Raw genomic sequence first — 27,500 nt, 5'->3', positions numbered from 1 at the left:
AGATCAAAAAGAATCAAGGTATCGCGTGTTACCCTAAAATCCAGTTATAAAGGAAATGTCATAAAAACCCTAAAAAAAAAAACCTTTCATTTATTTTAAGCTGACCTGACTTCAGATCAATACGAGACCGACATTCAAGTCTAACTACTCGTTTCAGACTGAGACTCAGCCTTAACCTGCTTAATTCAGCCTTTTTGATTTCTCGAAATTGTCTCCATTTGCAATACCTATTATTTTCGTGATTTCACTCTATTATTATTATTATTATTATTATTATTATTATTATTATTATTATTTATAAAACACTCGGTAACGCCCAAATTAAGAATAAAACATCTTTCAATCAGATTCAGTCATCAACTTTGGAAAAGTTTAAACACACAGCAAATTGTAAAGAGGCAGAGTTACATGTTAATGGTTACAAATGGCAAACAATAGCAAATGTATGCATATATTTAAAAAAATGTGACATGCATATACACCTGTAAACAAGCTTAATTCTTGCCCATTTACTTACTGTAAAAAAATGACCTAATTTTTTCAAAATTCAAAAAGATAATTTTTAAGTTTAAATGAATTGCATGTCATTCAACATGCTATATATTAATCTTATCCCATTAATGAGATTCTCGTATTTCTTGTTTGAATTCTCTATTTGTGTCAATTTCCTGTAAACTGTCTGTCACCACATCATAGTTATTTCACAAATCGTATGCACGACATTGCATTGTAAAGCTTTTTCATGTGATTTAACATTTCTACCTAAAGACTTTCGTCGTAGCCCCACCATAGGTATAATTTCCTAATGTACCTAGATATATGCTACTAAAATGTTCGGCCGACAACTTCTGGGAATATCTGGCAACCTTAACGTTGATACAGAGCAATTTACTAATGTTCCTTAATAACAATGTTTGAACGGATAAACCTTTAGCTGTCTTCCATCGAGACAGGTTGAAGTAAAGGCATAAAAAAAAAAAAGATTGAAACGAAAACTCCAAGACTGATATTTTTCAATTAATTTGGAGATATGTCTGAAAACGGCGGTAAGACGAATTCTTCGCTGACAAGGAAGGTTTTATTCCTCATATTTTTTCAGTCTTGACCTGGTGGCACCTCATCCCTCAGAACAAAAAAAGGAAGAGAGGAAAAAAAGGATTAAGGAGCTTATACTTGGACGAGTCAAACAACAATGGATATCTTTCGTTATCCCATTAGCTTTAGGTTTTTGTTGTTTTTCGTACATGTAGGAGTCTTGGGTTACTCTAATGTTTATCACCTCCACGGATTCTGAGGTGTCCGTAACTCCAAACGGCCTCTATGGAAATTCTTTACCTTCCAACCGACAATGACTTAATTACAGTATGAGTATCTTCAAGTAAAGACATATTTGGGCTTATCGGCTCGCTATGTAATTTCTAAAACTATATGTGTGGCAATATATACACACATATATATACACAAATACATACATACATACATATATATATATATTATACATACATACACACATATATATATATATATATATATATATATACACGAGTATATACACACATGCATATATATATACACAGTATGTGAGTGTCCACGCGTATGTGTGTGGGTGAAAAAGTTACTTTACTTAGAATATTCCAAGAAATGGTGAAATGAACCAACGAAACGTCTCGCACTTCCGTCCTTTCTTTCAAAGTAATGAAAATATACATAGATACATACATACAAACACATATGAATGAACACACGCACGTGTCACACAAACTACGACACGCTCTTTCCAGCTATAAAGAATCCGGCACAGTAGCGGAAAACGTTCCTGCATCGCATACGAATGACAAACTCAATCAAGCCAACTTATGTTCTTTAAAACCGTTATATACATCGCTTTCAGGAGCGAGTGTACCACTGCTATTCTGGGAAAGGAGCGTGCGGATGTCATTGCCCCTTGATAGGTAATGGAAATCGATGTCTGGGAATTTTTGTCCGGATATGAAAGGGGTCATGTCTTTCGCATCCAGACTGAATAATAATAATAATAATAATAATAATAATAATAATAATAATAATAATAATAATAATAATAATAACAATAATAATATCGTCTTCATTACAAGAACCTGAAATGATAACCTTAAAGTTTCGTCCTGATATTGACAGGGTCAAGTCTTTCGTACCCAGACTGATTTATAATAATAATAATAATAATAATGGAGAAACAAATCCATAGTTATATGTACATATATTTAAGGATAAATCTGTACACATAGCTTTCGGGAATCTGTTCGATTCCCCTTTTCAGTCTATACATAACTGTGGATTTGTTTCTCCATTTTAAGACTCATGCTACTATGAGTATTTTTTAATAATAATAATAATAATAATAATAATAATAATAATAATAATAATAATATCAGCATCACTGTATCAATATAAAATGACAAACGTAAATACGAAAAATAATAATAAATCCTTTTTGAATATTCATGACTATTGTTCGAAAAAGAATCAAACTTTTCATAATATAACTTTCAACATAAAATTTTTTCGACACGGTAATGAAAACATAAGCAAAAAGACCGCCTTGTTAAGTAAAATGCAAATAAAATGCCTGTTTGGGGATGGAAAATTATAAAGTGCTCTACTGGCCTGAATTTTGTTATTTTTAATTTACGGCAAGGGGATTGAAACGAAAAAACGGAAAAAACTTTGGATAAATGTAAAAAATAAAATTGAAATGAGAAAACATGAAGATCTATGGATAAATCCAAAAAGCTTCCACAGGACGGCCAATCAATATATGAAAAAGTAACATACAAATTTTCAAAGTTCTAAATAAAAGAATAATGATAAATCAGGAACCAGATGTGGATATACATAAATAAACAACTATTGAAGTTAGGATCACTGCGAATTTGGCGTATATTCTTTTGCAGTGGTATTACATGATCTCTGAGATAAACCTTTCTAATTTCTTAATCCTATCCTCTGTATTTTTTTTTTCAAGTCACAGATATAAAAATTAAAACTTACAGTTTTGTGATAAAAACAACGTTTTCCAGTCTTGACCAGATCTTGGGTTCTTCCTACAACCCTCAGACTTCAAGCCAAGAAATTAAGTTGGAAAATTCGACGTCGTACAGTAGTAAAAAAAAAAAAAAGTAAAAAGGATTTTTCAGCGATCCTGATCCGTCCATGCTACCTTCCAACCTCGAGACCCAAAGTCAACGTCACAAAGATCAAGAAGAATGTGAAGGAAGACAATGCACCTAAGAAAGCGAAGTTGTAAAAAGGCTACAGTAAAAAGGGGGAAAAATTACATTTCCTTCGTATCCTTACAGAAAAAAACTAATGGCCAAGGCCCATTAATTTTTCTCCTATGGAGTTAGTTGTTCGCCCGTTAACCCTCGTATAAGAGACATTAATCTCCGGTCGGGGTCTTCCGAGAAAGGAAGGTTTCACGACCCCCTCTATCTCTTTTCCAAGTCTGCATCCCAGAGCGAGTTTCCATTTCCTTCTTCTTCTTCTTCTTCTTCTTCTTCTTCTTGTTACGTCTGAGATGCCGAGTTCGAGGGAATATTCTAGGCCATGAGTGGCTTCGACATCGACAGGCTGTTGCACAGTGATTCAGCGAAGAAAATAGATACGAGTTTCCTTGTGTTTGTTTTTATCAGAAACCTTCACGTGTTTTGGAAGGGATTTTTACATATTGCTTATAGACCATATGTAAAAAAAATAGTTTTTTGGATGTAAATAAAATTATTTTTGAAGGAATATTACATAATGATTACTGATAATGCCTAACGTTTGGTTTTAGGAAAGACTATTGCGTAAGCATTACAGAAATGTCTAATACTTCAGAACGTAATTAACAGTTACAAATTTTAGAACAAAACACTGAATAGCTTTTCGACAACCCTTAATATTTCCCTTTACAAATAATAAAAATCTACCGGCTGTAGGGAAAATATTAATAGTTTTACATAATGTCTGATATTTAGGAACATTACACAACCAAGTCATACCTAGAATCGCATATTTATTAACATTAAAAAAGTTGGTATCATGACTACTAAACGATTACGTAATGAAATATGCACAGAACACAAAATTAAATTGCAATCTAACACAAGAGAAATGGGCATTTAAGACTATTGTCTATTGATTAAATACTTTTATTAATCATTATTAAGAACCATTTACTATTTTTATGCTCACGCAACCGTAGCTGAATAGAACAGAATGGAACATAGAATTCTGGCCAACGGCCAAGAGCTGGGAACTATGAGGCCATTCAGCGCTGAATGGGAAATTGAGATCATAAAGGTTTTAAAGATGTAACAGGAGGAAAACCTCGCAGTTGCACTACGAAACAATATTATTGATGGTTATGATGGAAGGAAGAGAATATGAATGGAGCTACAGTAAAAATTAAAGAAAGGGGTTGCAGATAGGGCCAAAGGGACACTGCAAAGAGCCTTAAGTAATGCCTACAGTGCACTGACAGCACTACCCCCTACAGGAACGACCGTAGCTGAGAATTCCTGTTCAGTCATTAGAATGTAGTCATTTTTCTCACTGACTTCGGAAGTATTATTCCTGAATATCTGGACTCACCTCTCGTATGAAAACTGACGGATGGGTAGTGTGAGTCATAAGCGCATAATTCTAGATTTATGTGTTAAAATTACATGCTAAAACAAACTATATTTCAGCTAATTCCTGTGACGCCGCCGTTACGATTCTCCATTGTTCATCTCTTCTTAAATATGACTTCCAGTATTTAGTGAGAATATTAGCATGTGATTTTTTTTTATATATATTGCGGTAAATATCTGTAGTCTACATCCTGAAACTTTATCTTGCTTCTGATTGGTCGATGTATTTGAATTGTAAACTCTAGTGGTTATGAGCGGCATAAACTTCCACCAATCAATGCTAGCTTTAACGATGTTAGCTAGCGAGCATCTGTCAGCTAAAAAAAAAAGAAAAACTATATATATTCTAGTCTGCAAGCCACTAAAATGGCATAATCATCTTCTGGAAGACTTGCTGAATATGTTTAAACCTTTAAGCTTTGCGCTGGAGCTTACAGGATTTTCAGACTAGAGAGCCTACTGGCATAAGGCCAATCAGTTTTAAAAACAATTTCCACTACATTTCAGTTACATTATCAGCATATTTGTGGAACCATGAACTGAAGTTCACTGAAGTGATGAAGTCAAATAATGCTACGTCAGTGTTTTACGGGATTTCAACAGGAATGCAATTTGTTGAATGATGAATTGCTTTTCCTCTGTATTTGTCTTTTCTGTATTTCATTACAGTTGTTGTGACTCATTTTTCTCATCTCGCAGATAGGCAATTTATTCTTCATGGGATGTCGCTGGATTTTTCTGCTTGTTTCATACGAATTTGTGAACAGAAACACTACTACTACTACTACTACTACTACTACTACTACTACTAATAATAATAATAATAATAATAATAATAACAGCATAAACCAGTGTTTCCCAAACTTTTTTAGTACGTGACCCCTTACAGCAGTACCAAACCTGTCATGACCCCCACATTTATAAGCCTTCTAAAATTTTACTAATGGGTATTAAAAACTATACATAAGAAATATACGTATATAAGATAGTGAAATATGCCAAAATTATGCCAGATACGGCTTGTCATATTAGTCGAAATTTATTATGCCAAACAGAAAAAAAAATAAATAAATTGGCATAATTATGATAAATCTGGCAGCCGTGGTACCTACAATGCACTACCGGTCTGGGCATGTACTCGAGCCAGCTCAGAGACTGACTGAAAAGTTTAGCCCCGTTCCCGCAAGCTGAATGTAGAGCATACAGTTGTTAGGCCTCCATGACCCCCAGAAAAGGGCTCATGACCCCTAGTTTGGGAACCTCTGGCATAAACCCAATTACAGATGTTCTTACGAGTACATATGTTCCTTATTCTGTTTTATGCATAAATATGCTGTACAATACTCAGTTCACTAATAAACCTCAGGCCACAGCTTCGAAAGGCAAGCAAGACTGCAGCTGCATATGACTGTATCGGTGAATAAAAAGCATATAGAGCAATGCAGCCACAGAGCAATTAATTTATTCAATGCCACTTAATAGTCACTTGAGGATGACTACAGAAGAAAGAACAGCTTTGGATTTTCCTGATGATAAACACGTTTCAGTTCATTACATCTTTGTTATCTTGAAGTTCACGATCATCATTTATAAAGGAATCAGTTTCTTCACTCAGTTTAATTACTCTAACGTTCGGTTATTAATATTACCAACATAGCTTGTTCTCATAGTCTCTCCCCTTTAGTATTCCAAATGGAAAAGTTTTATGTGCTTTTTATATTATTCATTTATTTTTAATAACAAAGCCAAGACGAAATATAAACTGGACCTTTAACTTCGTTTACCATTTGTTTCTCGATTATTTAAAATGATGAGACCAGCATACAGCAAAAAATGAACGTTCATCTGAGGAAAGTCAAAAAAACTATTCTTAACTTCTCTTGACAATAAATGCCCCCAATTATAACTCCTCAGCAATAAGAACCCTTAAATCACGAAAGGGGGACTCGAAATAATAGCTCTTACAACGAGAGAGAGAGAGAGAGAGAGAGAGAGAGAGAGAGAGAGAGAGAGAGAGAGAGAGAGAGAGAGAGAGAGAGAGAGAGACCCACAATTACAATATGTACGGGATTCAAATGAATAACAGAAGGCTCAACGTCCCATGGAGTTTTAAGACTTAATAAAAGACTTCTCGGAAGTTCCGATGCTTCTCAATAGCTTCTCGCTTAAAACGCTTCTTCGTCGATTCTCTTATTAGGAAAACTGATGAAAAAATAAAACTTGAACTAGTGTCAAGATATACTCTGGTTTGTTGTTGCGTGTGTGAAAGCATATATATATATATATATATATATATATATATATATATATATATATATATATATATATATATATATACTGTATATATATATATATATATATATATATATATATATATATATGTGTATATATACTCATATATATATATATATATATATATATATAGGCTATGTGTATATATTGTATATATATATATATATATATATATATATATATATATATATATATATATATATATATATATATATATATATATATATATATATATATATATATATATATAATGTTTTTACGTCTTACCATAACGTAAAAAAAAATTAAATACTGAAAGCTTTGTGTTTATACCCATGTCCAAAAACATCTGGTCACGTTTTTTATTACATTTGTAATTTTTGCTTGCAATCGTCTGCAAAAAAATAAAAAAATAAAAAAATAAAAAATAAAAGCCATTCCAGCGTCTGCCAGCGTGACGTCACTACATGATACTAAATAAATAAACGAAGTAAGTAAAGGCCAGGTCATTAGCCCTCGCGCAAAATGGCAATATTCAAAATTTAGGGCAACCTTCGACTGTTTTGAGTTTAGATTACTATGCCTCATTTATTCTATCCTGTCAAACGTGGAATTTTGATTCATAACAGTTACTGCTTACAATCGCACAAGACGTCGAAAACGGTCAATGATACATATATCTTCCCTTTAGTTTTTAATACTTACAGTATTTTCTTCGGTTGTGAGTACAACTGTTAATAATCAGGAGAAAAGATGTAGTTGTTGAATTCTAAGACACCGTGTAAACTACTTTGAATGTCTCAATTTAGCTCAACTGTCCAGGATGCTGTAGTGTTTACGTGCTTTGTCCTGCCTTTGTTTTATATCATGGTCCGGCATCATGAATTCCGAGATATTTTTGGAAGGTAAGTTGTCGGCAGATGATGCTGTCAGATCCAATTTGTAATTTCAAGCTAGATGATCTACTCAAATCACGTTTATCTTTTTTATACTGAATTATGTTTCACAAATATATGTCCATGTAATAAGTTTGAAATTACAGTTCCACGAAAGTGATGCACTTAACTTCTAAAGAGACAGTTCGGTGTTGGAGCACCGATTGGCTCATCCTCACTGGTGACGTCAGTGGTCTGAGGACATAGCCTACTCGTTTGAGATAAACTAAATAATTAAGTTAATGCTGGTATAACCAGGTAGCAGGTTTCCTGTATCACATTATTTGACTGACACTGAACATTAAATAAATAAGTTAGTGCTATTGTAACCACGTAGCAGACTTCCTGTATCACATTCTATATGACTGACACAGAAATCTATAAATATGTTAATGCTGTTAAAACCACGCAGCAGATTTCCTTTTTCATATTATTCGATTGACGCTGAGAACTAAATAAATAAGCTAATGCAATTATAACCACGTAGCATGTTTCCTATATTACATTATCTGACTGACACTGAAAACCAAATGAAAAAGCTAATGCACTGGGACGCTGAAATCAGCAATTAACAAACAAATGTGTGTGCTGTTTTCTAAAACTATTTAGCAGACCTCCCGTATTGCTGAGAGGAGATGCTTCCCATTAATGTTCATGCGTTTTAACAAAGAACTGTGTGTCTACTAGTAATGTTAGTGAATGGCGTATGTTTGTTGCATTCGCCAGTTCTTTATAATCTAACAAGAGAAGAGAACCAAGCCATCCACCTCTCAGTATACCCATTTGCAAATGAGTAGCTTGGGTTAAAAAGAATGTCTAAGGTGGATGGAGGGTTCCGCTTACGAGGTCCTATCTGCTTTACTAACCTGTTCTTATTTTAGCTCTCAGACAGAATTAGATTTAATGAATGTGTCTGAGTGTACGGTACAGAATTGATTAGATTAATTAGTTTCTGAGAGCTTGAAACTTGGGTAGGATAAAAACAAGTAAGTTGCAAGTCTATTTTCAGGAGACGCCGAACTGGTGAGCAGATCCACCTACTTGTTTTGACGATCAGACCAGACCTCTGCTTTGATACAGGTTGACAGGTAGATCAGTATTTTGGTTTGGGTTTATTTCTATCACTTTTGATGTGGCGTCACGCTTTAGATGTGTGTCAAGCTTCAGCGGCTGGTCTGCTTTAATCTGCTTTTAACGATGTGACGTAATTTATCAATTAATTTAATTAGCTATTGACTTATTGCATTTAAATCGACCTTTTTTTACGTGCGTACATTTTATATGGCCACTCCTTTGATAACGTAATGTTCAAATCCAGATATATGCCATTCACTAATATCACAAATAGACACCAACATTAGTTGGCTACAGCGCAGTGCATTTTCTCCACACAGTACGAGAGATCTGCTAAACAGTAGTAGAAAACAATATGTCATTTATTTGTTTATTTGCTGACTTAAGCGTTTCATTACATACAACAATGAGCTACAGGAAATCTGCCACGTGGTTGTAATAGCATTATCTTATTCGTTTAGTTTTCAGCGTCAATCAAATAACGTTATACAGGAAATCTGTTACGTTATTTATAATTTTAGTAACTTTGTTATCTAGTTTTCAGCGTCATTCAAATAACGTGATACATGAAATTTGACACGTGGTTATACTAGCATTAACTTACTTATTTAGTTTTCAATGTCAATCAAATAACGGAATCTAGGAAATCTACGCGGTTGTAACTGCATTTACCTATTTATTTAGTTTCCTCCAGTGTCAATCATATAATGTGAATTTCAGTGTCAGTCAAATAATATAACACGGGAAACCTGTTAAATACAAAAAAAAAAAAAAAAAAAAAAATGTCGATTCAAGCAAGAAACTGGTTGCCGGTTCGTATCAAAGCAGAGCCTCGAGAAATGAGGTTGTCGTCACAAATAAAACATGATCTTTAGGCAATCGCTCCAGTATCGATCGCAACGTATGAGAACGCTCCCTCTGTTTATCGTCAAAATACAGGCTCTGCTTTTCTTCCAGCCAACACATTCTCCCTCCCTCTCCCTTTCTTTCATCAAAATGTATTCTTCCTCCTTTGCTTTTGAACCAACAATCTATTCCTCTCCCGCTATCTCATACAAAATACGCAGGATTTTTCTTAACCAACCTATTGCGATTCTCTCTCTCTCTCTCTCTCTCTCTCTCTCTTCCCAAAACGGATTCCTTTGGTAACTCGTGATTTTGTATTTTTCTCCTGAGTACAGGGTTATTCAAAGTAACAAAGCCAATCATCATCAGATACATGTAATACAAGCAAGCTACATTATAATGTTACTGAGTGCTGACACTGCATATTGGTCGCACGACTTTAAGATCTTATGAAGTCGATGGGCTTGATGCCTGATGCATGAAAATGGGCAATATACCAAAGTATGCCAATAAATAAATCTACATGCCCACGCACACCTACAAATACATCCATAATCACCAACGCAATAATATATATATATATATATATATATATATATATATATATATATATATATATATATATATATATATATATATACTATATATATATATGTATATATATATATTATACATATATGTAGTATATATATAAATATATATATATATCAACAATACATTTCTTTAAATAAGGTGGTCCAAGAGCGTGGAAACCTTATGGTTTTAATGATGTCTTTTGGGATGAGATTGCTAGAGCCCCATGCCTTCAATCTGGTATTATTTAAAGTTTAGATCATTAGGAATGTATTTAATATTTCGGGAAACAAGCCTAAATTCTTTCCTTTGTCTGCTGGGATCGATGTGGTTGTGTGTGTATGTATATTTGTGTGTGTGTATATATATATATATAAATTATACATATATATATATATATACATATATATATATACAATATATAATATAAGCATATTTTCATATGTATAAATAGTTTCCTATATGTGTATGCAAGTATGTGTAAAAAAAAATTCAATTATTTATATATAATATAAAATTACACACACGCACACACATATAATATATATATATATATATATATATATATATATATATATATATATATATATATATATATATATATATATATATATATATATATATACAGAACACCAAATGCTATGTAAATGTGTGACCGTATCAACTTACAAATACGAAAGCATTTCCTTCTGTTCTGTCCGATTTAGCCTCGGCCTTTTCCTGCGGAAAACGTCGAACGATATTGGCAAAAAATTATCATTAAATATTTGATAAAACCCAACCCATTTCTCTCGTGCAAGAATGTCATTTCCTGTGCAAGGCTCTCTCTCTCTCTCTCTCTCTCTCTTTCCCCTCGGTCTACTTCTCCCCTCAGCCTCCCCAGCACCCTGGGCTGGCGCCAAGATCTTCGATCTGGCTTCCGCTTTTTCGATTACTCATTCCTGGTGGTTGTGTGGCCGTTTCGATCTCGGTCCGTTTTCTTTCTCGGGTACGTAGGTATACTTGCAAGGGCTGGGTGAGCAATGACCTGCGTGTATTGCCTGCCTATGACGGTTAGATTGGGGAAAAGTCCCTGTATGTCAGTTCGTGAGCTGCACTTTTCCAGGAATTATTATTAATGGCCTTGTGGACAGCGCACGATTCGTCACAGGCAAGTTTTATACGACATTACAGTCTTCTGTGTACTGTACATACAATCATACCAACACGCAAATAATACACACACACACACACACATATATACGAGTATATATATATATATATATATATATATATATATATATAATATATATTAATATATATAATATATAAATAGGACACAAGAGGACTGAAATCATCCCTCTTTATATATATATATATATATATATATATATATATATATATATATATATATATATATATATATATATACATATATATACAGTATGTGTGCATAAAACACAAAGAAGATTCTAATACGACTCAATCTCATGTATTTTGAGACTGCTTCTGAACAGCTACGGTGACACTGTGCAATACCCCTCTTTAGAAAATTTAAGGATCTTAATCAGAGTCAAACTAGCAGTATAGTTCAATTAAAGCCCTCCGACACTGGTATATTCAGTTACATCTAATTTCAACATCAAAGACTTGCCCAACGAAAATATACCTATTATTGATTGTATTCCTATTATGTAGGTCATCGTAAGCGTCTGCTTCAAAAGATCTGGGTGTGTTACTCGTTCATGTTTCATGAGAGCATACTGCAAATGCCAACGTTCGCTTGAAGCCTTTCAACAACCTAAAAGCGGATGTGCAGCAACTACAATGAAATACACTACCTCCGACGTAAACAATGACGTAACCCACGAGGCAATGTAGACATGGTTTAATATAAATAATGTTAATATACACGACGTATTAAATCCTTTTTCGGAGATTTCACAAGCCTTGTAGACAATGTCATACTCACAATGAAATGTTGACGAAGAAGCAAACAAACAACGAACAAACAGACGGACACAGCCGTCGCTCACCTGTAGTAATATTCTGGTTTTGCATTATATCCCAGGTACGACTAAGTCCTCTGTAGGAACAACGGATCTATCTGTGTTATGCATTAAAGCTCTTACAAATCACCTTTTATTTTTCTTCCACTTTATTACCAAAGGGTTCCCTCTCGACACAAAAGTCCACCTTTTCCTTCCATCCTCACGTGTGAAGGATTGCGTCTCAACAGATCCACATCCTTTGCTAAACTGACTCAAGACTCAAGTCAGCCCAGGTCCGAAAGGAGGGCCACAGGACAGGAGCCCCCAACCCCCCTCTGGTTTGGGGGAGAGAGTGGGTGAAGGGTTGGGGGTGGAGGGGGAGGGCTACGCTGTCTCCGGGAGGACCCAGGTGGCATATGGAATTGATTCAAGTGAGTGACTCAGCGCGACTCGCGCGTTGCTCAGGTAAAACATCTCTTCCTTCCCTCCCGAGTCAAGTGGCTGTTGACAGGGCGTTCGAGTAATTGACGAGTCTGTCTTAAATGGAATTTTGGGTGTGTGCTTCGGCGAGCAATGCGTTCGCTATTTGGAATGTGGAAGCAAACTCTATTGCGTTCTAAAACTCGCTTTGTGCTTGCGAATGACTGCTTGTTTGCGTCGCTTAATTACAGGTTGAGATGAATGTAAGTGCTCACACACACACACACACACACACATATACATATATATATATATATATATATATACATATATATATATATATATATATATATATATATATATATATATATATATATATATATATATATATATATATATATACATGAATATATATATATATATATATATACATACATATATATATATATATATATATATATATATATATATATATATACACATATATGTGTAGTATATATATACTACATATATATATGTATGTGTATATATATATATATATATATATATATATATATATATATATATATATATATATATATATATATATATATAATGTAAATAATTTTTTTTGCAAACTTTGTTCACTCTTGACCCAGCAGCAGTTAACAGGATGAACGCGATAGTTACTATTTTGCTTTTTTTTTTTTTAAAGGCAACTGTCATATAAAAGGAAACGGTTTGCTAATGACCTCGCACGCAACGCGAATAAAGCTGGAAGTACCTACATGGAAAAAAGTAAACAATTAAACAAAATAAAGCTGTTTTCCGCGTGACTCACAGTCAGGGGAAACAAGCCGATGACGAAAGACTCCCCTACCCTCAAACTCCATCCCCAGACTCCCCACCTTGGATTGCATCATGAGTTTTCCAGGAAATACGCTACCTTGTACTCTGTCCTAAGCTGTTGTATGCAAATGATATTGCATTTTTTTCGTGCCTACTAAAAGTGAACTCCCAAGTACAAAACCAAACTTTTTATTTCAAGGTTACATTTAGTAACCTTTCTTCTCTGTAGTTATTCCCAATTATAATCAATAACCTGAATGTGTAGAACTCTCAATGCCGAGAACAGGAGTAATTTTGTATAAGGTCCACAATAATATATCAATGGTAGAATGAAGGACTTTATAAAAATGTATAAAAAACTTATACAAAAATAACCTGAATGTTATCTTAAATTTTACCTTCTCAACTTGTCCCATGTAGTATGGGTATTTCATAAACCAACGCCGCTCCCCCCCCACACCCCCCTTACAAAATCAGAGTTATATTATACGTTTTAGTTTTCTGTAAAAGAAAACTATTGAGATTGCTTTGTTAGTCCGTCCGCACTTTTTCTGTCCGCCCTCAGATCTTAAAAACTACTGAGGCTAGAGGGCTGCAAATTGGTATGTTGATCATCCACCCTCCAATCATCAAACATACCAAGTTGCAGCCATTTAGCCTCAGTAGTTTTTAGTTTATTCAACGTTAAAGTTAGCCATGATCGTGCATCTGGCAACACTATAGGACATGCCACCACCGAGCCGTGGCTGAAAGTTTCATGGGCCGCGGCTCATACAGCATTATATGCTGTACAGAAAACTCGATTTTATTTGTTTATTAATAACCACTGTCCTGTACTAATTATGATTTTGGCTTTCATTATGCTCCCTCTTATCCCTAGATTTTCCTTGCCCACTGGTTTCCTTCTTCAACACTATTTCCAAATTACAAACTTGGTTAATTATTTCTGAATGCATAAACTAAATATAAATATAAATGTCTGTCTTCAAGGGACCAATGTCGGGCTTACAACTGACCTTTCAGCAGTCTGAGATTCCTGAAGAGTTGAAATTCCGACGAAGTTAAAATTTAACCGTAGAAAGCAAACAAACGGTTGCCAGGATCTAAGTAGCAGTGGATTTGAAGTTTAAGAGTAGGGAGATGAGGACAAGATAAAGGCGAAGACTATCCTGGCATCTCAATAAGGAACATCAATAAACATGCTCAACATTATTTGCAAAGAGACGGAGAAGTCTACGGGTGTTTATTTCAAGCAAGAGAAGTCCCGCTCAGTCATGTTATGCCATGCTTCAGAAGCAATGACACAGCCCAAAGATTGAGTAAACTCGCTATATTGCACCAGATGGCGTAAGGCAGCCAAACATGGGACCTGCTTTGACCTGCCTGCCTTACATAGCAGCACAGGTACTCTCATACGAAAACACAAAAGACCAAGAAACAAGAAGGAAAATAGACCGAAAAATAAGGAAAAGTTACAAAATGTATTTGTGTACCTGAATAAATGTTTACTTGGGGGAACTGTATATTGTAGCAATAAATATTTCAATATTAGTGCATAAGAATAATATACATCATACAAACAATGACTTACGTACACAAAAAAAAGCCTAAGCACTAGTATACCACTACGTCAGTGTTGTTCTTGTAAAGTCACCAATTCGGCGCCAGGATAGTGTTTCGGCGGCGCCATTAATTAAGTCTCCGCTGAGCTTGTTTTCTTTGACTTCCGTTTTCTTCAAGCTAAATTAGTCACGCTCTAAAACGTGCCAGGTCACGCATTTTAATCATTTTTACTTTATGGTATTTATACGAATGTCACACATTGTGTATCAGTCTTCATTCAGGCATCAAGACTGTATCTATATTGTGTCTCTGTATGTTTCGTTGTAATTCATACTGTTCACTGCATATTATTGTTTATTGTTTCGACCTCAGGTCACAGTCACATTGTCTCTCACGGCCGGCGCCAGTCGGCCGCAATATAAGCCGCCTGGATCTGTAATAAATCAGCAGTAACCTTTACCTGCTCGTTTCTTTGACACCTTACAGTGGTGACAGTATCCCGGAGCCATTAGCGACTCACACGGCTTGGCTCCAGGATTTCCAAAAAACGCCTTAGCGGCCTAAACACGCAAGCGCTGTAACCAGCGCTTGAGCGTGCTGACTCGTCACATTCCCACCAGCGCCACTAGCGAACCACACGGCGCACGAAAGTGCGTACTATCCTACTCCAGTAGGGGGTCAAAGGAGCGAGCATGGACGCGGATATCCTCCTTCATGCAGTTAAACGCGACCCGCGCGGACTCCGAGGTTTACCTACATCGCAGCCGCGCCCGCCCCGCATCGAGGCCCTCCCGCAACCCCACCAGCGCCCCAACACACGACGGCGGCCGGGCAACACAACGCGGGCCGCCTCACCTAAAGCTGCCGCCCGTTTGCGCAGGGCAACCCATCGAGGTGGCTGCGCAGGGTGGAGAGCCACTTCAGAATCGCGGACCTCACGGACGAAATCCTACAGGCCGACACAGTGCTCAACGCCTCTTCCGGAGGACGTGTACAACAAACTCATCTCGCGGGTACCGAAACACTCACCCTCACATACGGCACCACAAAAAGTTCCTCCTCGAAGCTTGCTCCTGCCGGGTGGCGCCGCATTAATTAAGTCTCCGCTGAGCTTGTTTTCTGGTGACTTCGTTTTCTTCAAGCTAAATTAACGCCTAAAACGTAGGTCACGTTTTTTAATCATTTTTACTTTATGGTATTTATACGAATGTCACACATTGTGTATCATCTTCATTCACAGGCATCAAGACTGTATCTATATTGTGTCTCTGTATGTTTCAAAAGCACTCGTTCACTGCATATTATTGTTTATTGTTTCGACCTCAGGTCACAGTCAATTCCATTGTCTCTCACGCCCGCGCGCCAGTCGGCCGCAGGATCTGTTCAGCAGTAACCTTACTGCTGCTTGACACCTTAAGTGGTGACCCCGGAGTATCCCGAGCCATTAGCGGACTCCACACGGCGCGACTCAGTATTTATACGAATGTCACATTGTATCACATGTTTCTTCATTCACAGGCATCAAGACTGTATCTATATTGTGTCTCTGTATGTTTCAGATGTAATTGTACTCTTCACTGCATATTATTGTTTATTGTTTCGACCTCAGGTCACAGTCACTTGTCTCTCACGGCCCGGCGTCAGTCGGCCGCAATATAAGCCGCCTGGATCTGTAATAAATCAGCAACCTTACCTGCCTGCTCTTTCTTTGACACCTTACATTCTTTTGTTAACGCTTCTTGACCTCCCAAACCTAATATCTGTAACTCTGTACAAATTCCATATATTAATTTCAAGAAGACTCAATGCTGATGTTTATGGACTGAAAAGAAGGGTAATTGCTGGATCAGTCTCCATGTTTCATTGACAGATGAGCGAGAAAATTTTATTTACAAACACTTGTGGACAAATACCGAAATGTATTCCATTACTGCAGCGATTGAGTTATGAGAAAGAAACTAACTTAAGTAAGCAACGACCAAATGCTGTATGCTCTGTACCATCTGCCTGTGGGATCTTGAGTCTGAAGACAGAATTGTGGCAATGTCCTGGATTAGTAACCTAACAGTCAGAAGGGGGAATACTTGAATGCCAACAGAATGGCAGAGAAGAGACAAACACGAATTTGGTACAGGATAACGGCATGGATAGGAGTGTGTTCGAGTGTCAAATGAGAGATTGATCAACTGGCGTCGCAACAACAACGGGGACAAATCTGAGTTGCATAGAAATGCTTGACTGATGATGGTAAATTGGCATTTAGCCTAGAGAATTTCTTATTCATATTTTAGGAAGGTTCATAAGAATAATAAGTGAAGCATAATCTACGGCAAATATTAATGATTTATTAATAAAACCGAAGATATCTTTTGTTTATGTTCAGGATCCAGAGAATGATAATTACCGTCATTTGTTTGAGCTTTTACGTTCATCCCCAAGGGATTGGTAGTAAACACGGCGCCCATTTTGCCCGTAAACTGGTAGTTATCGCACGTATAGGACCTAGTAGTCTTCAGTTTCACTGATTTAGTGACAAAAACATTGTACATGTTTCCATTATTTTCTGAAGACATCTGTAAGTAACGAGTCGTAGTTCACGACCAGCATCCAGAGAAGAACTTGTTTGTACACGTCTCGCTCTCTATTCCTTAGGTATGGGTCAATTGGTCGACTACCGTATTAAAGAAAACCTATCATTGTAAGAAAACGGCTTTTACCTGTAACGTTATGGGTGACTATAACTAAAATACTTCAACCTTTTTCATAACAATTGTACCCAGTTAACATACAGTACATGATTGTATACCTTCATTTATGAATACTCCATATTCTTTAGGCATGGGCCTATCGGTCGACTACCGTATTAAAAAAAACCTATCAATGCAAGAAAACGGCTTTTCACTGTATGTTATGGGTGACTATAACTAAAAGACTTCAAAATTTTTCAAAACAATTACATTGTATGCAGTTAACATACGTGATTGTATACGTTCATTTGTGAATAATTATAACGTTAATAATTAATATGTAAAAAAATACGGAAAACACAAATACATTAAACCAATAAAACAAGTGAAGCTTAAAAGCTGTTATCACGAAGCATAGTTGCGGGTTCAAGCAACCCATTGCAAAACAGTGATCCAAGTACAATACAATAATTAATATGAAAAAGGAAGGAGGTGATTTGAATCTTGTATGGTTTATCTCACGATTTCATAAAACCTCGAATATCACTTATTATAACTGAATATTTTCACACTTTTATTGTGTGCTTGGGATTTTTTCCCTTAGGAACACGATCATACTTTATGCAAATTACCATTAAGATGTGCTTTTATACGTGCAGTGGGTAGCCGCCCATTTCATCCGACTACAGTGGATTTATTCGGTTTTTCCTCTCGATGACTGGATATGGTTCTCTATATGGCATGGTTGTGGGAGGCTAGTGGGCGTTGTTTCTTATAAAAAACGAAACGGCATATTCTCAGTTTGTTTAGATTTAATGGTTTTTGGTAGTGGTGGGCGACATGCCCATGGAAGTCAGCGACAAGTAGGGGTATTTGGATGTCGGCGACGATGAATACCCACCTGTATATCCTTCTCATCATGTGGAGGACGAGGCGTCAGTGGCCATATGATGCTATCTATAGATTGGTAGCCATAAGTTGTTTGGTATCGGGGGGTCGCTGGCAGTCGATTTTGATGCTGGTATTACGAACCTGAAGGCGCCCATGTCCACCAAGAATTTCTTGCCGGAGACTCCGCCAGTGACATGTAATCTACGAGGAGAGCAACCAAAGGCACTGTGGGTTCCACTCCTACTTCTTAGGAAGGCTGTCAGGGTCCTTTTTTTTTTTTTTTTTTTTTCAGCTAGAGCGAAGGGCGCAGTTCCTGACCACTTTTCCGAATCTATGGTGACAGATGCACAATGGGGCAGCTGGGAATGCCCCTCTTTCCGTGGCTTTTATGGACATATATTTTTGTTCATTCATCGTCGTCCTTGGTCTCACAGATGAGTGGACTGTTTGTTGTGAAGCTTTGGAGGCAACTTGTCTGTCTTCTGCAGGAGGTCTGCCATGGACATACCTTTGGTGTTTGGGCAGGGCAGCGGGGATGTTGGTTAGAATATGGTGCTCCCTAATCTCTGAGGTGAGGTCGACCTTGTGATTAGCGGTTGCGTCGAGTTCTGGTTAGGTGAGGAGGGATTCGAACTCATTCCGAGACACCCTCGGTGATGTACCCCAGTGGCATGTTGAGGAAACTGAGGGCTCTTCTTGCGCGGGTGAACAGTAGCAAAGAGAACTAGGTGGTGAGGAACTAATGGAGTTCATCGTAGGGGAGCCATTTCCCCTGCGAGTCCCGCCAGCGGGCGATGCTTGGGAAGCCATCTGTCTAGCTGTAAAGCCTCCCCTTTTCATCGAGCTCAAGACATTTCGTTGGTGGAACCGTATCTCCACTTTCTGGAACCAGACAGATGGCTTAGTTGGCGAGAATGGCAGAGTTAAGAGCCATATTGAGTCCGTTAGTGACTGGTTGCTTAGGGGTCACCAATGTAAAGGTCAACTCACACAAAGGATGCCAAGAAACACTGATTTATTGTTAATGATGGTAATGTTTGACATGGCTCCAAGCCAGCACGGGTTTTTGCCCGTAGAGCAGCCCGAAACTCTATTTATTGTCGAACTCTGATCTGCTTTTGATATATAATATGTGGACAGAGAAGTGCTTCCAATAACTATGTAAGGGGCCACATGGACCACGGGGTTCAAGTGATGTTGATGACTCATGACCAAATATTAGCAAAGGTGCTCCATGATGGCTGCTGACTCAGTAGCTAAACCAAGGTGCGGCAGCGTAGGAGTGGGCCCCACACTTCTCTACCATTTATAAAGAGTGATCAAAACATGGCCAGAAGGAACTGAAGATTATAAGACACTCGTCTGTCAGATGCATGCAGCTTTACAAAATGACTGAAAACACGCATAGCCTTCATGCTTCTTTAAACATGCTGAACAAAGTACCTGGTTCATTAAAACTAAACTGTGACGGTGCATGAGGACAAATGCAATCCAGTTAGTCACAGCTTTTCCACACCATCGCACCCCCAACCCTCCTCCCACTTCATAACGAACAATAGTGCTTTACATCACGAGAACGTACCTTCAGTGCTATGCGTGAATGAAGGTCATGGAAAACAGTGTCCCACCTTCCAACCGGTTATCTATTTGTTCTTGCACAGTTGGAAAATCCCTTGTTGTTCATGTTGCAAGTCAAATGAAAAAATTGTATGTTTAAATGTTCAAAAGTATAGAGAGAGGATAAATTTTATGTTTAAACGCTAAAAAGTATAGTGAGGGGGGAAAATTTTATGTTTAAATGTTAAAAAGTATAACGAGAGGAAAAATTTTATGTTTAAACGTTTAAAAGTATTGTGAGAGGAAAACATTTTATGTTTAAACGTTTAAAAGTATAGTGAGAGGAAAAAAGTATAGTGGAGAAAAAATTTTATGTTTAAATGTTGACATGTACAGTATAGTGAGAGGATAAATTTTATGTTTAAACGTTTAAAAGTTTAGTGAGAGGAAAAATTTTATGTTTAGATGTTAAAAATTATAGTGAGAGGGAAAGTTTTATGTTTAAATGTTAAAAAGTAGTGAGAGGAAAAATTTCATGTTTAAATGTCAAAAAAAATTATATGTTCAAATGTTAAAAAATGGAGTTAAGGGAAAAATCTTACGTTTAAATGTTAACAATATAGTGAAAGGACAAATTTTATGTTTAAAAGTTAAAAAATGTAAAAGAAAAATATCATACCAAAAGTAGTCTTTCTTACGTTCTTAGTGTTTAATATAGACGGCAGTAATATTTATACCTGTAAAGGCATTGACTTTGAAAAATGTAAAAGCATTTTCTGTCGTTTCACAATTGTTTTTTTGGGGGTGGGAGTTTACATAATTCGACATGCGGGAAACAAAATAAAATGCCACGGCCTGATATTATGTTCATATCCACTCTCAAAATATTTCCTTGGAAATTCAAGATAGCAGACATTTTTCTAAAATGATCACCAATCAGACCACGTGACCAATTTTCTATACGCTCATGTTAACATAAAATGTTTAAAAATTCAAACCATTTGCCTCTCACAAATCCAACAGAACTTCCCTTCATCTCGTACTAATCAGTGCTCAGAAATTCGGCAGCTTAAAATATGTTTCATAACTTGGACAGCTATTTTATGACATTTTCAAACATTGAAGAAATGTTAAAATTAAGCCTACAATTTTTTTTATATCACTCTTAACTATCTCGTCGATGAACCCTTAGCAAAAAAGATTTCTCTTTATTTCTTCATTTGCTCAACTACATGTGTATATAACACGTATATGTAAAGCGATATAAAGTATATGAAGTCAAGTAAGAAAGGGCAATGATTTTTATGCAAACGTCAAACAAACAAACACTGGCTTAGTTGCAAGGGTGTGTGTATGTGTGTGCGCGTTGATGCTGTGAAAAGCTGTAGTTTTTATTTTAATATAAAAAATGACAGAGATAGAATCTCAGACCAAAGTCGTCATTCTACATACTTAAGAAAGGGCCGGAGGTTAAAGAGAAGCCGGACCCGTGATGGGCGTCGCCAAGTCTAAACGTGGTATTCATTAGATTACCGTTGTTTTGAACACACACACACACAAACACACATACGCGCTCAAAAGAATATAAGGATGAGCATGGCGTTTTTTAGGCTGAGATAATAGATCATTTTAATGAAAGGCCAAAAAGCAGTAAAGTTGTGGTAGGGTACCCGTACCATAATAATAGCAGCAATACAAGTTCACTAGCATGATCAAATGAGGAAAATAAAAAAAATACGAAAAGACAACAAACAAACACGAGAGTCAAGACAACAGAGCGCATGTAAATAAAACATGGACATGGAACAGAGGTTGACTGTTCTTCAGCAACACAAACTACTGATACAAAAACCATTTCCCCTTGTGGCTTCTAATGACGTCACGGAATACATACACACACACACACACACACACCAACTTGTTCCCACTTCATACTTATATATGTCAAATCAATATGATTTGCTTGCTTTTGTGATTTACATCATCAACACAAGTTTCTCTAAAAGTATGTTTTATATATATATATATATATATATATATATATATATATATATATATATATATATATATTGTATATAGATAAATTATATATATATATAAATGATGTGTATATATATACATGTATATATATATATTTATTGATAGATAATTGTATATATATATATATATATATATATATATATATATATATAATTGTTAGATAGATAAATGACTGATTTAAATGTAAATGTATTTATGCCTCTATGAGGAAGCGTTGTTGTCTGACAAACTCTTCCAGTAATTTCGCTCCTTGACAGACGCAGAGAAAAATCTTAAATATGCCAGTCAAACATTAGAAATGATCATTAAAAGAACGGATCTGTATAATCAAGTATAAACTGTGAGAGAGAGAGAGAGAGAGAGAGAGAGAGAGAGAGAGAGAGAGAGAGAGAGAGAGAGAGAGAGAGAGAGAGAGATTCTTTGGTCCTACGCAAAATTGAAGGTTAAGAGCAAAGACTATAATAAAATGTTAAAGAGTACAAATTACAGCCTTTCTTTTACGAAATTTAAAAAAAATAATAAAACGGCAGTACATGGAAAACTAACTTAACACTTGTCAATATCTAGATGTACTCACATAATCATTATACCTATATATACATACATACATACGCAATATACTGTATATACTGTACACACACACACACACACACATTGACACACACACACACACATATATATATATATATATATATATATATATATATATATATATATATATATATATATTTGTGCGTGTGTGTGAACATGTAAAAAAATCAGAACATAACACAGGCATCAGTAAACGAAAAGTAACAAAAATATGAGTAACAAACACCTATAAACATAAAACTAACAATGAAGATAAGACAATACACCCATAAGAATGTACTTTTCCTGACACATGTATTTGATGAGAATTGTGCAGCTAATCTTTGTCACTGTAGCTTGAAAATCTCGACCAGTTCACTGAGTATCCCTGTGAAACAAGGACGTACGTATTCTCTCTTGGAGTATTGGCCCTCTCTGCCACTCTGGGCATGTCTCCCATCTCATATCCAGTTTACCGTTAGACAGAAGGGTCCTTTAATGAGCGTCACGTGAGATTTTAAAATATTTGTAACCATAATTTGTGAAGTGTACATTTAAAGAACTTTGATAACACTGCTATTTATTTTCGATTTTCGTACGTGCTAATCGGCCGGGTAACCATCCAACACGGATATAAAGCGAAATTTAAAAAGGTTAATAATGAGATATAGAGTACCATTACTCCTTACAATGACGTTGTGCGTTGTCCTTGCATTTGGTTCTTTAGAAAATGACCCCTTGAAACCAGTTTGGGACGGCATTGAGCTACTCGGCAAAAATACTAAACGACATGCAAGAAACGCTAAAATCTTACGTTGCCAATGTAAACAACGACATCGACCGTAAAGTAGAACGTTTCAAAAGTAACCTGAAGACAGCGGTAAAGTCCCAGGTCGACAAAGGCCCGGCGACAGAAGCCGAGACCAACCTGAAGGATCTCATGACGAACTCGCTCACCGCAGCCTTCGAGAACTTATACAAGAATACGATGAAGCCCGAGTACGAAGCCGAGATCGATGTCGACAACCAAAACACGATCCTGTACGTCGAAGAGACCGAGTCCAAGGTGTCCAGGCACCTGGACCAGAATCTGCGCAAGACCGACTTCCTTTTCAACTTTAACGGCACGCTGGAGGACCACGTCTACGAAATTTCGCACTACCAGCAGACGATGGCGGATGTTGTCCAAGCCCTCGACGGGAAAGTGTCTTCCGTGCTGGACATGTTGGCTGGAGGCAAATCAGCAGACGTCTGCTCGGCGAAGCTGGAGGACTTGCAGCAATTCATCAGGGATGACAGGCCTTCTAAACAGAGACTTGCAGAATTTGTAAGTAAAGTTATTCATTGTTGTGTCATATCCAACACAGCATTTCATGTCAAGTGATGCTTCAATTAACGACGAGTGCCGCTTCCGAACTGGCATCAGATCTTGACGCTAATTCTGTCAATCGCAGATGCGTTAGTTATTTTCTACTTAAAGAAAGATACAGATTTTGTTAACACGTTCTTATATTAACCGAATATTGACTTAAAGCGCTCTTCAGTAAGATACAGTTAAAAATTTTTTTAAAGATTTATCATTACATTTAACTTCTAAAATTATGATAATTTCAATGAAAGAGAGAGAGAGAGAGAGAGAGAGAGAGAGAGAGAGAGAGAGAGAGGGGGGCATTGTCTGAAGGGCCCTACATTGTGGAATAGGCTTTCAGCCGAAAATCAATTAAGACAATATTTGTTTTACTTTGACTTGGATGTGCCTGTTGCTTCTAAGTGGTTCCACAAATATACTATTTTGTGAGGCAGAAGTCTTTGTCAAAGCAGTGACTCTCAAGAGTCTCTTAATTATCTAAATGGTGTTACTATCATCCATCTGCGCATATTTCTGTATGAAGCAGTTTTACGAAAAAGCCGAAAGGGAGTGAACAAACAAAACCCTACCAAACGGAACACGTTTTCTATGACTCATGTCGATCAATATCAATAGTGGTGTGAAAAAGTCGCTCTTGCAAGAGCTGAATACTATTCTCTGGAATTTTAGATACATCTCATCTGAATGATACCGCCAAAATAATAGGCGTAACTAAAACCCTAATAAGTTCTTCCCTTTCGGAATGTTTCTTGTTGAATCATATGCCTTTACTTCAAAGTAGAATAATGCTTTAATCTGACAATATGTTTTCCGTTTATGGTTTTATTTTATTCCAATGCCAACGGGAAGGCAATTTAGCCTAACCCCGAAAGGACACTCTTAAAAGAAAGAAAACTACACGAATTAGGGAATACAGAGGCACTGATAAAATCCTACAGTTCGTAAGCAGAGGAAATGAATTTCCAACCACATGGGTAAAAAAAGTCCCCACCCCAATGATTTTAAGATGTTCCAACATTCTTCCAAATCCCAGGCAAAAGTGGATACCCTAATGTTATCTTTTTATAAATTCACATCATTAAGTTATAGAAATATTACCAAGAAATTTGTAAAAAAGTAGTAAGATTTCCAAAAGCACTCGTATTAGGTTTTCATTACTCTTGGACAAATTACATTACATTATAAAAAGATGATTGTAAACATAAAAAAATAAATAACTAAAAACCTTCACGGCTGTGGATGTACATGCGCATGTGGACAGGACTGCATAAATAACGAGCTTTCTTAGAAAGCGGACTGGTTTGTATCAAAAGGAACTGAGACCTGCGCAACGAAATTGCGCAAGCCACTTGGTAACTAGGGAACACTGAGTCAGAACAAGTGTTCGACTTTCTTCCGCACTTCAATTCTAACTGTTAGTAATGCTAAATTCGTCTCTCTCTCTCTTACTGTTATACATGTATATGTCCTGCATCTTTTTCCTTCGAGGGAGTGGCGCCAGAGGGTGTTAGCATTTCGGATGTCAACTACTGTTTTTTTTTTTCGGGTGAGGGTGCTGCAAGGCGGTTAGATCTAACCTTTTTGGGGTACTATGAAGATTCCCTGCATCACTGATGCTTTAGTTACTTATGCGACCCACTCAAGTACTGACCAGACCTATGATTGTTATGCTTTACAAACTATGTGAACATATATACATCTATATCTGACCTATATTCTCGGTCATTGGCATACTTATAATTATATATGTTTATATAATAATGACTGAATAAAGAGCCATCAAAGAATGGTTGTTTATGCAAAGAATCGATTGTCTTATTGACAAGTCGAATCATGCAACAGAGTAAAAGTTAAAGTTAAGTTTAGATCGAACGCTGGGCTGGGCCTGATTAGACTTATTTTACGGCTAAGTACGAATGCAGGACGCTTACAACCAGAGAAATGAAATTTCTACAACAGAGTAACCGCTTTAGGTTTCCATCTAATTAAAGTAACTTAAATCTATTTAAAATTATTGTAATAAATGTAAAAAGTGATTGTGATTAACTTGGTAAGGATGTATATGGGAAATGATCTTTAGACTGTGAAGGAAAGCATTTATCGCTTTATATATGTTAGATTTTACCGATGGTTGAATGAATCTAAAATTTAGGGGAGCGTGGAAGTCAGTGAAGTGGAAATGTGGCACCCACTGGGTCCATCTGTTGTTGCACAGACACAAACCTCCCACACAGACAGACACTAATAAGTGTGAATTGTAGAAATACAATATTTTTTATTTATTGTCTTTGTTCAGTGGAGATGCTTTTTATTCTCTTCTGATAGGGGAACATAACTTCCCCTCACCCTCCCCTCTTCCCTTCTTTTCCCTCCCCCCCTTTCTTCCCTCATCCCCTTCTTCCCCTTCACCTTTCTCCCTCCTCCCCTGCCCATAAGACTTGCCATTCAAGAGTTTTCCCGGCCAGTGCAGGGCTGGTCAGCTAGTACATTTATATATATACATACATATATATATATATATATATATATATATATATATATATATATATATATATATATATATATATATATATATATATATATATATATATATATATATATATATATATATATATATATATATATATATATATATATATATATATATACATATATGTGTGTGTGTAAAAATCTACAGGTCACTTTCCTAGACATATGTATACCTGTAATAGCTACAAAGACCTCTCAAGTTCTCGATTTCTTCACCATTTTTGCACACGCTCATCAATACCAGGCCTTGAATCTAAATGAAGATCAGATGAAGAAACCCAGACTAACAGAGCGGAAACCCGAATTCAAACACACTGGGCTGAGAGGAGGTTAAGCTAAATCATTCGTTGGAGTTTCTTCATTTCAAATTCATTTCAAATTCAAAGCGACAAGTGTGTGAGAAATTGAATGGTTAAGTAGTCTCTGTGGGCCATTACACACAAATAAATAAACAAATAAATATGTATATGTAATATATATATATATATATATATATATATATATATATATATATATATATATATACATAGTGTATGGATACAAGAAGAGAGAGCTACTAATTACATTCAATGAACTAAATAATAAATGGCCACAATAACTTTTAGTTTTTCTGCTAACTTTGGATACGCTATCCACTGAAAGCCTTGACACACGAAACCAGAAACGAAATAAATATCCCACACATTCTCCAGTTGTAAGTAGATCCAAATTTGTTTAAATGA

At 36.2% G+C, this 27,500-nt stretch overlaps 2 protein-coding genes across 5 annotated transcripts in view; one reads left to right on the top strand and one right to left on the bottom strand.

Annotated features, from left to right (window-relative positions):
- LOC136849743 (BTB/POZ domain-containing protein 6-B-like) overlaps positions 1-27,500 on the bottom strand; it is a 119,583-nt gene that overhangs the window by 14,211 nt on the left and 77,872 nt on the right. Inside the window, exon 1 of one of the 4 annotated variants that reach the window (XM_067123131.1) lies at positions 12,370-12,610. The exons of the other annotated variants lie outside the window; for them this stretch is intronic. Within the exon in view, the coding sequence (XP_066979232.1) occupies positions 12,370-12,394 (25 nt within the window). The 5' untranslated portion in view covers positions 12,395-12,610. Of the gene's footprint in view, positions 1-12,369; positions 12,611-27,500 lie in introns of those variants that run through there. 4 annotated transcript variants of the gene reach the window in all.
- LOC136849740 (fibrinogen-like protein 1) overlaps positions 23,249-27,500 on the top strand; it is a 13,068-nt gene continuing 8,816 nt past the window's right edge. The window contains exon 1 of the mRNA XM_067123124.1: positions 23,249-24,207. Within this exon, the coding sequence (XP_066979225.1) occupies positions 23,671-24,207 (537 nt within the window). The 5' untranslated portion in view covers positions 23,249-23,670. The remainder of the gene's footprint in view (positions 24,208-27,500) is intronic.

Source organism: Macrobrachium rosenbergii, chromosome 21 (genome assembly GCF_040412425.1).
Source record: "Macrobrachium rosenbergii isolate ZJJX-2024 chromosome 21, ASM4041242v1, whole genome shotgun sequence".
Classification (NCBI taxonomy): domain Eukaryota; kingdom Metazoa; phylum Arthropoda; class Malacostraca; order Decapoda; family Palaemonidae; genus Macrobrachium; species Macrobrachium rosenbergii.
The sequence above is the reverse complement of the archived record's forward strand: the minus strand, read 5'-3'. Positions and strand labels throughout refer to the sequence as shown.